General features: G+C 32.4%; 1 protein-coding gene across 3 annotated transcripts in view; it reads left to right on the top strand.

Annotated features, from left to right (window-relative positions):
- LOC108751510 (hormone receptor 4) overlaps positions 1-15,356 on the top strand; it is a 359,461-nt gene that overhangs the window by 341,645 nt on the left and 2,460 nt on the right. For all 3 annotated transcript variants that reach the window (XM_018491824.1, XM_018491905.1, XM_018491768.1), the window contains one exon: positions 15,228-15,355. In XM_018491824.1, the coding sequence (XP_018347326.1) occupies positions 15,228-15,355 (128 nt within the window). The remainder of the gene's footprint in view (positions 1-15,227; position 15,356) is intronic.

The raw sequence follows: 15,356 nt of genomic DNA, 5'->3' as shown, positions 1-15,356 counted from the left end.
GTATGGCAATGGCATAAATTTGAAACATAAATTTCGTCGTCAAAACGTCACTTTTTTATATCTATAATATTTATCGTAGTAGTTCAGCCATTTATTGTGATGCGACGCTGTAACATACACACAAGCATAAGCTCACATACACATATGTGCTCGCCTTTGACGCGCCGAGAGTAAATAAGACAACGAACCGTTATTCTCGCTCTAGTCTCTTATTTCACGTGATCAAAAATGCTTTCTCGGCAATCGAGAATAGTATAAACCATGTTAAAACGCCAGAGTTTTTGAGATATTTAATTCATGATTTTTCATGCGCGTTATATTATACCTCCTTCACATAAACTCGAGTAGCAAGAATAGTTCAATAGAATTAGAATTTTACCGGAAAAAAATTATAAACCATCACAGCATTTCTCTTCACGAAAATCTTTGGAAGGCCATCAGAAAAGAAATGCCTATATATGTATATTTTGAGACTCGAGACTTGTGACGAAAATATGTGAAATAAAATCGAATAATTGCAAAAAGTATGTTTTTCGCTTACAAAACGAAAGATATTGATTATATAGAAAAAAGTTAGTATAAAAAATGTAAGTAATGTATTCGAAATACCTACAAAATGAGACGTGGAACATTAAAATCGGTCTATTAGTTAAATAGAAAAAAAATAAAAATCACTGAAAAAGGCCTTTCTTCACTCGCTCTCTGTTCATTGAGATTTAAACGCAAACCTTTGAAATTCTCGTAAAATGTAGCCCTCGTAATGACGAAAAAATTTAGCCCTAAAGGAGCGTGAAATGTTCATTAGTTTTTGCAAAAAGTCATTTGTTAATTAAAAATCTGTTTACGGTAAATTTAATTTCTTCATCTTTGAGTAGTGGTATAGCAATTTACAGGGGTGATTTTTCTTCTTCAAGAGTTGCACGTACACTTAATAATAAAACGATTTCTTGCAGTTAAACTATTATAAAACGACTTTGAAAAGTGGATCTTTTTATTAAAAAAATGGAATAATTCCGTTAATATATGCATCATAAAATATGCAAATAACCATATTCGATAACTGACATTTTTTTATGAATTTAAAGAAAAGGTTACTCGTTGATTATTAGGATCAGAGATAACAATTTTTTTTTTTCAAAAAATCACTGTGACTCTAATTTTTAAGATTAAGAGTTTCCGTACCAATTTTCTGGTACCAATTTGTGAAGGAAGAATTGAATTTGTGTTAAAAAATTCTCGAATTTTTTGCTGCCGAAAAAGTTTGATTTAAAATCATTGAAAGGTAAGGAACGCGAGCCAGGCAGCACACCAGGCGAAGTGGGGGAAGCCGGCGCGCGGTCGAGTGTGAAAGATCGGACCGCTTGGCGACTTACGCGTATCTCATTTCGTACGTTAAAATTTGCTAAACTTACATTTTCTCAGCAATAAATTTTTACATCAATTTATTGCTGAGAAAATGTAAATTTAGCAAATTTAAAAAAATCATGTTTTTTTTTTAAACCTGAGATAGCTTGACGAGATATAAACATAGCTTAACCAAATGTTTCTCAATGTAATTGTAACTATGAAATTTTTATTTTTTGTTTCTTGAATTTTTATTTTTTCAATTTATTACTAAAAAAAATCACGTTTGAGAATTGAATTTTTATTTTTCCGGTGTATTACTAAAAAAGTACGTCTGACTATAATACGTGTCTGATTAACAAATTTAAGTCACACACATATGAGTTATTTTTCTTTATTTAATATACTGTAAAATGTGCCCAATTGGACAATTAAATATACGGAATGATCAGTAGAAAATTGTTTGAATTTAATTGCAGATGCAAATATAATACATGTAAACAAATAATTAATAAGTAATTTGCCAAATGTTAGTGCAACTGTTGAAGATAGTTGCAAAATATATTGTAGTCGAACGTAATTTTTCAGTAATACACCGGAAAAATAAAAATTCAAGGAACAAAGAAGTAAAAATTTTATGGTTACAATTATTTTGCGAAACATTTGATTAAGTTATTTGTTTATATCTCGTCGAGCTATCACAGATGTAAAAAAAATCATATTTCTACATCAATTTATTGTTGAGAAAATGTAAATTTAGCAAATTTTAATGCACGAAATAAGATACGCGCAAGTCGCCGAGCGGCCCGATCTTCTCTACTCGACTGCGTGCCGGCTTTTCCCATTCCGCCCAGCTCGCGTTCATTAGTTTTTCAATGGTTTTAACAACTTTCCAATGGTTTTAAACAAACTTTTTCGACTGCAAAAAATTCGAGAATTTTTTAACAGCAAATTCAATTCTTCCTTGACAAATTGGTGCCAGATGTAATTCTTAATCTTAAAAATTAAAGCCACAGTGATTTTTTTGAAAAAAAAATTGTTATTTCGGCGCCTAATAATCAAAGGGTAATCCTTTTTTTTAAATTCATAAAAAAATGTCAGTTATCGAATATGGTTATTTGTATATTTTATGATGCATATATTAACGGAATTATTCCATTTTTTTAATAAAAAGATCCACTTTTCAAAGTCGTTTTATAATAGTTTAACTGCAAGAAATCGTTTTATTATTAAGTGTACGTGCAACTCTTGAAGAAGAAAAATCACGCCTGTAAATTGCTATACCACTACTCAAAGATGAAGAAATTAAATTTACCGTAAACAGATTTTTAATTAACAAATGACTTTTTGCAAAAACTAATGAACATTTCAGGCTCGTTTAGGGCTAGATTTTTTCGTCACTACTTTTATGAGAATTTCAATTCTTTGCATTTAAATCTCAATGAACAGAGAGCGAGTGAAAAAATGGCTTTCTTTGGTGTTTTTTAATTTGTTTCTACTTAATAGATCGATTTTAATATTTCATATCTAATTTTGTAGGTATTTTGAATATTTAGATTTTTCATATCGATTTTTCTATACAATCAATATCTTTCGTTTTATAAGCGAAAAACGTGCTTTTTGGAACTATTCGATTTTTTCGCATATTTTCTTCACAAGTCTTGAATCTCAAACATATGCTATTTTTTTCTGATGGCCTTTCGAAGGTTTTCATGAAGAGAAATGCTGGTTTATAATTTTTTTCTGGTAAAATTCTACTTCTAGTGAAGTATTCTTACTGCTCGAGTTTATGAAGGAGCTATATAACGCGCATGAAAAATCATAAACAATTAAATATCTCGTAAATTGTTGCGTTTTAACATGATGTATACTATTCTGGATTAATGGGAGGGGTATACTATTACTATAATTTATTAAAACTTATATGTTTAGAATGCCCGTTGCCCCTATATACACGCCTAGCGGCCGAAATTGCCGAGAAAGCAAAACGTTTCGTTAAAAACAAGCGATTAGAGCGAGAAGATGCTCGCTGTCTCGTTCACTCTCGACGCGCCGAAGGCAAGCACACGGACATGGGCTCGTGCTGGAGTGTGCGATTACCAGTTTCGCTAAACTGCCGTCTGATTCTGTCGCAGAATTCTTAGCTGGAGGATTAGGAGTCCTAATAAGAAGCTTATCTTTAGAGAATACGATATATTGAATCTTAATGGCCGCGAGTGTTTGAGCGCGTTGATTTGATCTTAAGACCAGTAATAAAATCAATTTCCTAGTTAAAATATCTAGTAATAATGAATTGTACGGGTAAAGTTTTGTCAATTCCGCAATCAGAAGTGCTGGATCCCAAATGAATTTGTATTACTTCTGTGGTTTAAGAGTACTGACGAAAATGTGATAAGAGAGTGATTGCCAATTGAATCTCCGGAAATAAGCGAGATTGCTGAACGTATAGTGTTTAGAGATGACTAGATGAGTAAGAGTCAAAGTATTGAAGTTCCTGAGTCAGAAAGATGCGAAACTGGTCAATTCAGAGTGAGAAAAGGAGAGATCTAATAGAACGTTCGTCAAGAGCGTAGTGGACGACAATATTGTTTTATTGTAGCTGGAAACAGTGATGCGATGATGGTATCTAGTGTCGCTGAGAGGACTGCCTGCAATTGAAACTTCTTGATAATTAATTCCCTGCTACCAGGAAAAAATTTTTCCCCATCTCGGATATAGAATCCTGAGAAAAGATAATAACAAGCATGAGATGGTGGCAGTATGAATAGGTTGGAAGTTAATAAGATACATGGGAAACTAAGATTGTGCAGGCCATCAAGGCTCTCACGGCCTGCTCTACAATTTTGCGCAGAACTTTCGGAATTAGGATAAATGGAGGAAAGACATAAAAACGAAATTGGTGCCAAAATAATATAGAGGCATCATTTATCCATGAACCTGAAAAAGCCAGGAGACATAGTTTTGTTTTCAGCATTGGTCGCCGACGCGACAGTCTATTTCGAAAGGGTCAAATTCTTTTTCTACTTATTTGAAGCGCGTTTCGATAACCATTCGATGTCAATACTTAAGACCCTCGATTCGAAATCTGCACAATACAATTGTCAAGTGAAGTCATGTAAAAGGTAAATAGAAAGATATTTCATGATTCGCACTACTTCTAAATATCCCTAGTAACGTCTGACTGAATAGGATATTGGATTCAACCGAATCTGTTTATATATTAAAGAGTGGTTGTGTTGTCAATACGAAGGAGGATATTAGTTTTAAAGATTTATCGCGAAGGATTTGAGGACATAAAAAGCAGTTTTTAATATCTAACACGTTGATGTAAAGAAAACTTTCCTCTGACGATCACCAATCACGCGCATGCTGGTTATTGCATGAAGCTTCTCATTTGTTCAGAGAGAATCTTCCCTGTTATCAGAAACGCATCGGAGAAAATTTCGTATATATAAGAGTTTGGGCGGATTACGTTCGTTTGATTATCATCGAAAAATACATTAGTCTATTCAAAATCGTCTCTCAAGTATGAAGGGATTGACATCCATACATTATAGTTGTTTCGAGAGTACTAGTTTCGAGAGCTAAGAACTTTTCCCTTTCGGATTTTTTCATATATGAAATTCCGTATGATCGTTGGACAAATCGCGATCAGGAATCCTATCATGCCACGTCCTAATTGAGCATTGTTACCTTTGTGACATATCCTGTATTAAGGCTAGAAGCTCAAATCTTCTGTTTAGCGGAATGACCACAGATTGCAAGTTAAAAATGAAACCCAGATATTTACAATCCGTAAAAGGCACAATCTACGATTTAGAATAGATAACTTAGGAAACCAAGCTCTTCAAACAAGCTTAATGATGCAATCACATTCTCTTAGCATTCTTTCTTTGTTTTACTTAAAAGCAGGAGATCATCTAAGTAAATAACGGATTGGAAGCTTTTTCTTTAATATTTTAACCATCGGACGCATGAGTTTGGTGAAGATGTATGACGCACAGAATGCTAATCCTTCATTTTTAAATGGGAAGGAAGGATACTCAAATTCGATCCTTGATCTGAAAATCTAAGATAAATCGTAACCCTCTTGATGATTTTTTAAATAAAAAGGAAGAAATTGATCTGCTTCAAACTGGGCGGGAACTAAATATAACTTTCCTCTGATATAAGTGATTGACCTCTTTATCTCAATTTTTAATACTTTCTATAGAAAAAAACTCTCTTAGATTAGAATGAGCGAGGGACATTATCGCGAAATGAATGTTGTAGCCGCTTACTATCTTAAGTACCTTGGGATTAGATGATATTTTCCTTTACTGGTCCGCAAAAAGGCCTAGGCGATCCACTGATATAACAGTTTCTAGCGGCGGGACTGGGCTCTGAATCGGGACGGCGATGATGTGATGGAAGCCTCTCCTCAATTGGCGAGTCACAGGAGTCTTGTAACGAGGAACCCTAAAATTTACCTGCTTTCTTTGAGGCTCTTGAAGGGACTAATAGTTCAATTGTTTGAAGCGATGAGTCGCCGGTTGTGTCAACTTTTGACTAGATAATTGCGCCTTTTTAGATATTTTATGAGCTACTTCTTTGATGGTCTGTGCCGCATTAATCTCCTCTGCCAAATTGTTGCCGAATAGACAATTATCAATTAGGATTATGTCAGATGCTGATTTTCCTAGAAAATTGAACGAGAGTATAATGAATGCTCGTCTTGCTAGAGAAAAACAAAATTGTAGATCTGGCAATAGGCGAAAACATTTAGCGATCTTAATGATAGCGGCCTTGCTCACTGATGATGCATGCACGTATTTCAAACCTGCAAACTGACATCCCCAAGTTGAGTGCATTTAGTGATGCACCCCGTTGCGCCGATTGCATTTAATGCTTATCTCTGATGATAACCATGACATCCCCCCATATTGGGTAAAATCTTTTAATTAATCTTCGGAGGATTAAGGAAGACTAGGCCTCCCTTCGACTCGTGTTTGATAAGGAGATTATTCCTTGATACATCTTTGAGACCTGAACTTACTTCTGCTTGGTAGTGCTGAGACTGATCGGTCGCCATTATTTCATCGTTCTAACCATTCTTAGGGATCATCGCCACTGGAGAGATAATAGAAATGACATTATCAGTCTGAAGTGCGGAGGTGGAGAAGGACCTGCTGGACAAACCGGAGACATATCTGATTCGCTGTTACGACAGGAAAGGATCATCTGCTCGTCTGTTTGCCTAAGATGTGTAATGGATGCCTCGCAAGGCTCATCCGAGAACGTCGCAGCGTCCTCGGATGGAGATAGACCCTCAGGTTTCCTAAGATCCGTCGGTACCTCGCCTGGGTCTCGCGTCGCTTAAGAAAATTTAAAAAGACACTCAAGGCTTCTACAAATCCTACCAAATGTGACGGATTAGATGAGTCCCCTGAAGCTCTATGCAGCGATCTTTTTCCCTTAAAGAAGTTACATAATGATCGCGAATTACTACGAATTTCTCGTGTGACTCTTTAATGTTTGTGTATTCGCTTTCTTAAAGGAAGAGTGAGTAACGCCTATCGCATTTTGGCATGTTAAATCCTCAGAAATTAAATTAACACCAAAAAAATTGAAGAAAGAATTGTTACGAATTGTACACGAACAAAAAACACAATGACAGGAGATGCGGCGGCGCGCAACAACAGAGATAGCACAATTATCAATAAAGATAATAACTGCAGAGAAAAAATTATAATTTTTCTGTAATATGTAGGATATTATAGCTTTACAAGTATGTATATTTATGGAACATTTATGTTAATATAATAGCAAATTTATATCAATAATGAAAAGTCGATAATGTCAATTCTTCAATTACTTGGGGCCCTTTTTATACTGCCGAAATTTTGCCCAGGGTTGACGGCCTTTAATATCTCGTCAGCTGTACATATCTCCCTCTTTCTATGAGTAGCCATATATCCCACCTCTATGGGATATACGGCAAAAAAGCAGAGGTTTCAAAAAGTTCTTCTTTAACACGAAAAGTAAGTATTTCAGATTTCTAATATTTTTTTTATAGTGATAGACAGTGTACAAAGTTTTTACTGATATAGTTCATTTATCTTAAAAATAGTAAATAATACTTAATAAATTAAGTTTTTGTTAAGTGCGGCGTATATGCCGGAGTTATCCTATAGCTCATGCACAATTATGTATAATTTTATATATAATTAATTTTTACATAAGTAATTTTTTTACATTTTTTTTAATTTGTTTTTTTTTCTAAAACAATGCGAAAATTATCCCTTTAATTATTTTTTTATGTTTTTACATTACTATTATTATTTCTATTACATTAAAAAATAATTTTACCAAAAAAAGAGGGATGTATGCACATGTATAGACATATTTCATATATGATTATACATGTTTATGAATATTTATATATGTTTATACATATTTATACAATACATATTCATGAAAAACTTTTTATCGGGATAAAACAACGTTGCATATTGATAAAAAATAAGTTAGAATCAGTCAATGTGACAAATGGAATATTATCCATTTTTACAAAACACTAGATGATAATTGGTCAAAAAGTATGTCGCAAAGATAAAACATTTTTAATCTTTATTAGATATACAAGTATATACTTGTAATGTATCGAGTATATATATCACAAGAAAGCAGACAGGGAGTGTTGTATTTAACATTTTATTATTTCTTATTACAGCACCGAAAGTTTTATGTCGACATAATAAATTTAAATATTATTTAAGTATCACACACACACACACACACACACACACACACACACACACACACACACACACACACACAATTAAATATATATTTAAATTTCATTTCTGAAGTATGTACTTAAAATTTAATAAGAATTTTGTGATCTGTTTACAGATTACAAAACTTGTTGAAATAAACTTAAAATATTGTATTTCTTAAAAATGATAATTATATCACCAACTACTTTGATTAATTAATCATATTATATATACAAGCACATATACATAATCATTATTAAAAAATCACTTACACTTTCCAGTTTCAACATAATACCATTCATATACGAAGTTTTTCGCAATTAAAGTAAAATAACTCATGATAACATCAAAATGACATTAAACTGAATCGTGATAAAAAATGACTTTTAGTAAACATTTTGGAGCTATTTTAATATTATAATAATTTTTTCTTCTGTTTCGTTCTGTTTAAATATATTTTTCAATTTATTGCATATGATATATTTTAGAAACGTTTCTGTTAAAACATTTCATATGAAAAATTAAAGTACAAATTATATAGGGAAGTAGGAGTCTGCGCAGTAGTTGATGCGCTAATATAATAGTAGATATATTCAATATATATAATATTATTTCTTCGACATCTATTCAATTTCGTATGCGTTTCGTCTTGTTTTAAGTCATTTTCAACGAAATAAATTAATTATATATTAAACTCTTCTGCAATCCGTGCAATCCTGATGCCAACCATCCGCTTTTACTGCAATATTTCCTTATGTTCCATCATGGTTAACTAATCCGATAAAACAAAGAAAGCTCCAAGACAGACTATAATAACATTACAGAATTAAGCAATAACGGTCAATAACTTTGTATGTGCAGAAATGAGTACGGATAATCACTCATTACATTCCACACACACACAAACAAATTTATACAATCACATTTAATAGTCATCAATGTACATTACGAAATTGAATATACAAACATTCTTCGTCAAATTAATATTAAAAATGTGAATAATTATTTCGGTTATGTGCAAGGCGTCTCATTTCACAAAAATGGTTGACGTGTCGGTTACTAAGACAACAATAATGTTACGTCATCACTGATACATAATTAACCAGGAGCAAAGTTATGTTTTAAGTCATAACAAAATTCATACTAAATGATTTCAAGAACCGAAGTAAGCATGGTCAAAAAATTGTATATCCGTTTGTAAATTTAAGCTCATTTTCTGTATTTTAATGTGTAATATTTTGGAAGTCAATCTTTTATTAAAATTTTTTTCTCTGTCCAGTATCCGCACATTATCCTAATCAAATTCATGATCGTGTTGTAACCTATGGTCTGTGATCACTGAGCTAATTGACATTTTTCTAGCGATTACGATGTTCAGATACGTGTCTTGATTTGCCTGCTTGTTTGCCCCACATACGAGGCTTCACAATCTTTGCAGGCTATCCTATACACCACATTACTTTGTGCACTGATTAGTAACGGATCTTTGTGAACTCTAATCAAACTTCGCAGTTTGTTAACGCTGTAAAATGCAATCTTTGATACTGTGCCATTAATTATTTTCTTAAATTTCTCGGAAATTTTATTGACGTACGGAATAATGAACCTAATCAACTCTTCTTCTTTATTGTTTATGTGATATTTAAGTCTCTCTGAAATGGTTTGAAAATAAAATCTAAAGGATATACTCATTATTCAGTAGGATTTTTATAATCAATTCAAAATTTTTTTGATGAAAAACTGAATTAGGAAAAAGAAACACCCTGTCAACCATGCCCATGGTAACGCCTTTTTTTACGAGTGTCTAGACAAAAAAAGTTCAAATATCTATCTGAGAAAGACGGTTTTCGATACCAATCAAACATTATTTTGTCATTTTTTTATTAAAATGATTGTGTCTAAAAAATTACCACCTCCAACTTCTATTGTAAATTGCATTCTTAGGTGAATCGAGTTAAAAGATTGTAAAATTTGATCTGTAACCACATTAGAAATTGCTGCAACAATGTCTTCAACATATGAATAATAAAATCCTATTGGAAAATTTGAACTATCAATTATGCTCTCCTCAGGATCTTGTGTATATCATTGTATCAGCGATGTCCAAGGTCGCGTTAACAAAATTTGTGCCCAAGGGCTTGTGATCTCTAAGTGTTCCCCTCAGAAACGCCTACTTTCAATACAAAACATGTAATTTATCCAAACTCTTTATTATTGCTATCAAATACAATATTGCTACATCATTACCATATTGTTCTTACAAAACAGTGCTGCAGAACTATTTTGTTATTCTTAACGCAAGTTTCATTATCGTTATAACGTCATTGCGCTGCTTTTTCACTATGATAAAAAAACTGCGTTACGGTATTGTAACGATAACGAAATTTTCGTCAAGAGTTACACAATAGATCTGCTGGTGAAAGCCTGAAGCTTTGACCTTTTATCTATTTTACTATTATGATATGTTTAGGAACAGGGACAATTGTTATTATAAAACAGTGTTGCTTACCTTGGGTTTACATTTACTTTTTAAATTGTAGCGCCCCCAGGCGCCCCTGACATTTCGGTGCTCTAGGGCTCAAGCCTCTAAAGCCTAGGTTAACGCTTTACTGCATATTTTATGACATATTGCAGAATCCTTTCAGAATTGTTGCATATGAGATGTGAAAGGTTGAAACATTTCTGAAAATTTTCCGCAACAATCGGTGCTGTATGGATTTACATTTTAATAAAAAATTACAATGCTTTATAGGGAACATTCTTTGCTGAAAATCAACGTTTCTTTGAAGTATACTCCGTATTCAAACATGATTTTTTAATAATAAGCAAAGAAATTAAAAATTCGAGAAACTAAAAAACGAGAAACTAAAAATTTCGTGATTACAATTACTTTGCGAAACATTTGGCTAAGCTATTTGTTAACATTTCGTCGAGCTATCCCAGATTTTTAAAAAATCATGCTTCTACGTCAATTTTTATTGCTGAGAATATGTAAGTTCATAACAAATTTTAATGAAATCGGATACGCGCGAGTGGTCCGGTCTTCCCCACTCCACCAGCCTTTGCCTACTCCGCCCGGCGCGTTGCCTCGCTCGCGTTCCTCAACTTTCCAATGGTTTTAAACAACTTTTTTAGCAGCAAAAATAATTCTTTAACAGCAAATTCATTCAATTCTTTCTTAACAAATTGGTATCAAACGGAACTCTTAATCTTAAAAATTAGAGTCATAGTGACTTTTTACGGCCTTTCTGACTTGACGCTTATCAGTTCCTTCCTTTCTGATTGTTCTCAAAAAGTAGTAATTTACAATCCTCTTTTCGTCCCCTCGCGCCTTGTCCTCTGGTATACCTCAATCCTCTATCCTTGGTATCCTTGCTCTATCCTCTATTCTTCAGTATATTTGCTGCAGACTTTGCTGTTCTTCCGCTAGATGCGAGGCTATACATATATGCAAATAATGTTCTTCTCGTGAAATAGTTTTCTGCTTCCGTTGCAATCGTTGCTTCAGTTTGTTTAAATCATGACCTTGAGCTCATCGCTGACTCTATCCAACGGTCTGATGTTAAATCAGTCCCGCTAAATCCCAATATCTGCTTACCGGTTCCTCTGTACTACTATCTCGTGTTCAATCCTTTAATATTTCTCTTCACTTTATTCCCCTCGACATTTCTTCTGTTGTTCTTATCCTTGGTTTATATGTTGATTCCTCTTGGTCACTCTTAAATGTAGAGCAGCTTATTTATATCTTTGTCTTTTGTATCCACTTCGTCATATTCTTACGTCATATTCTCACAAAAACTTCACCTCTCTCAATTACTCGTTCTTTCCTTATTTGATTATGTTGATATTGTCTATATATTGTATCTAGTTAATCAACTCTTGAATTGCATTCAGCGCGTGCAAAACTGTTGCCTGCGGTTTGCGTATGGTAATCGTAAATTTGACCATATCACTCCGTCATTCAAACGATCTGGCTGGCTAAATATAGCAGCACTTCCTTCATCTGTATTGCATGGTTTTTAATGTTCTACGCTCCAATATTCTATCGTATCTTCGTACAATCTTTTACATTTTAACTACGAATTTCACTCTAATTCATTACCTGTAACTCGTTACAGTGACTCTTTTCTCGCTCACCGCTTAGTCAAATTTCATGCTCTTTCTCTTTCACCGCGCCCAAATTCTATAACTCCTTACCTCCTGATGTTAGATCTTCCTCTTCTCTTTCTTCCTTTCGTTCTTCTGATGCTTAGTTCATTTTATCTCACAGTTAATTAACATTGTCAATGCAAATCAAATTTATAACTTGTTAGGCTATACATCCAGCAATATTGCTGTCGCCTTGCCATTTGCTTGCATTTTGCTCTTACCGTTACTACTTCTATATGTACTACTAATTGTAAATCTAATTTATAAGCTCATGCAATACAATAAAGTATTATTCTTTTTTTAATTATTTTCTCGACTCTTAACAATCGGAGGGTAATTTTTTGTCAATTCGTAGAAAAATATCAACTATTAAATGCTTCACACAGTTATTGGACATGAAGCATATTAACGGAATTATTCCATTTTTTTATACAAAAAAAAGATACCCACTTTTCAAAGTCATTTTAAAATAGTTTAATTGTAAAAAATCGTTTTATTACTAATAATAAGTGTACGTGATAGTGTAACTCTTGCAGAAGAAAAATCACCCGTAAATTGCTGTGCGACTGCTCAAAGATGAAGAAATTAAATTTTCTGATAGGTTTTTAGTGAATGAATAGCTTTTTGCAAAAACTAATGAACATTTCAGGCTCGTTTAAGGCTAGATTTTTTATCACGAAGACTACATTTTACGAGAATTTCAAAGCTTTGCGTTTAAATTTCGATAAACAGAAAACGAGTGAAGAAAAGGCTTTTTTCGATCGTTTTTACTTTTTTTCTACTTTTCTACTAACTAAAAGACCAATCTTAATTTTCCACGTCTTATTTTCAAGATTATTATCTTTTAAACAAAACATTTTAAAACAGCTTATTTAAAACATGTTTAAAACACTTTTGTTTTAAACAATTTTAAACTATTGTTTAAAATTGTTCAAAAACACTACAATTAAAATATATGATTTGGAAAAGAAATTGTAAAAGAGAAACAAAAAATAATATATATGTTGTAAAAAATTTTTTTATTTATTTATATGTACATATATTACTACTAGTACTATATATTACATAAATATAAACTATAAACATATAAAATAAAATAAAATTCGTTAATCTTTTAACAGAATATAAACTACATTCAGTAGTTTTTCTACTAATAACTATGAACATAAAAACTTTCAAAAAAGATCAGATTATACATCTCAATCTCAATTCTCAATATTCATATTCAATTAGATTAGTTTTTTGTTCAATGCCTTCAAAATTGTTACGCGGAAGCCACCATATGTTATTGGCTTAACATATTTAATGGTTTCCTCAGATAAATTTCGGAGTTTTTGTTCGGTAGAATATAACGTCAGGCATGGCTGCAGGATGGTATGAACCAGTACCCCTGATTTATCAACCCGATTTATTCGCAGGATCAATAAGGTCGATAACGAATTCGCGTACACTTTGGAAAAGCGCTTAATGACACTCACACAAGAAACATATTAGCAGTAATATAAAATAAAAATAATAATAAATAAAAGTATAACTGATTCTTTCAGTTATCTATTATTTTTTACGGCAACAGCTTCAAATATTCACATAATAGTTTTTGTTTGTTTAAGCAACAAAAAACATATTTTAAACAAAAAAACTTTTTTTTTCTTGTTTAAAACATGTTTTTTTTGTTGCTCAAAAAACACAAAATAAATCAGAAAACATTGTTACAAATAAAAAAAATAAAGCTTTTTGTTTAAAATAAAAGCAGAGTTGTTAAAAAAATAGATTTTTTTTAACAATGCTGCTTATTTTGTATTTTGAATACTTGCATTTTTCATACTGAATTTTCCATAGAAACAATATCTTTCGATTCATATGCGAAAAATAAGCTTTTTGCAACTATTCGATTTTTTTTCGCATATTTCCTACACAAGTCTCGAGTCTCATCATGCATTTTTTTCCAATGGCCTTCCGAAGATTTTCATACAGAGAAATGCTGGCTTACAATTTTTTTCCGCTGAAATTCTAATTCTACTGGACTAATGTAGCACCCAAATAGTAATATATGATTTTGGCAGACTTGGCTATCCGGGTATATGTGCGTACATATCTATTGTCTCGCAACGACAAATTCCGCGAGGATAAATACTTGTGACGATTTAATCATAAAATTGACTTTAAATATACCCGCCGGCGAGTGGATAAATTAAAGTACTAGAACATATTAGATAACATTCATAAAAATTTACTTCGAAGAGTAGAATTGCCTGTTTGAATGATCAATACTTTCAACAATTTATAAAATAATTTTTGACATACAATATATAAATATCTTATTTTTATTTCTCTTATTTAACCTTCAAACAATACACTAGTGAATTCGTACCACGAAAATTTGCTGACACTTGCGCATAAATAGTTACCGCGGTTTATCCCAATTACGTTAAATATGCTTTTCCATTAAATTTAAGTGATACTATCGGATTTATGAGAAAACTATATCTCAGAAAAGAGTAGTTTTAAAGAAATTTTTGTTTTAATCCTCAAGAGAGACTTGCAATTAAATGTCAAATCCCAATTCGCATCTGTGTATCATTAGTAGGTGCTCAAAGGACGTGTTTGAAAGTTAATATACAATAAGTACTAACAGAGATATTAGTCTAGAAATGCATTAAATCGAGACATGTTAAGTGCACACGCACTTGGCGAATATTTAAAATTGATTTTCTTAAAAACAAAGTTTTATATGACAAAATTTTATTCTACATTTTCAACTTATTTTTTTATGTAGAATCACGTTCTTCTCGGTTATATGTATCGATTTATGAACATCTCGTATTGATGAAATTCACTTATAGAAAGAAATGAAAAATTAAATCAGATATATGCAACATTTCATCAGTTGTAATTTGCAGTTATAATGATTTGACGCCCCGAATTTCTGAAATATATCAAACACATATTTCAACTAATTTCGCTTATCTTTCTTAGCACGAGGAAGTACATTGGAATTAGAACAGATACAAGAACGGTACATGAGCTGTCTGCGAAGTTTTGTCGAGCACAGCGCTCCTCAGCAACCGGGTCGATTTCATGATCTTCTTGTCAGGTTACCCGAAG

This window comes from Trachymyrmex septentrionalis, unplaced genomic scaffold, assembly GCF_001594115.1.
Source record: "Trachymyrmex septentrionalis isolate Tsep2-gDNA-1 unplaced genomic scaffold, Tsep1.0 scaffold1, whole genome shotgun sequence".
In the NCBI taxonomy this organism is placed as follows: Eukaryota; Metazoa; Arthropoda; class Insecta; order Hymenoptera; family Formicidae; genus Trachymyrmex; species Trachymyrmex septentrionalis.
This window is presented reverse-complemented; position numbering and strand designations above follow the sequence as displayed.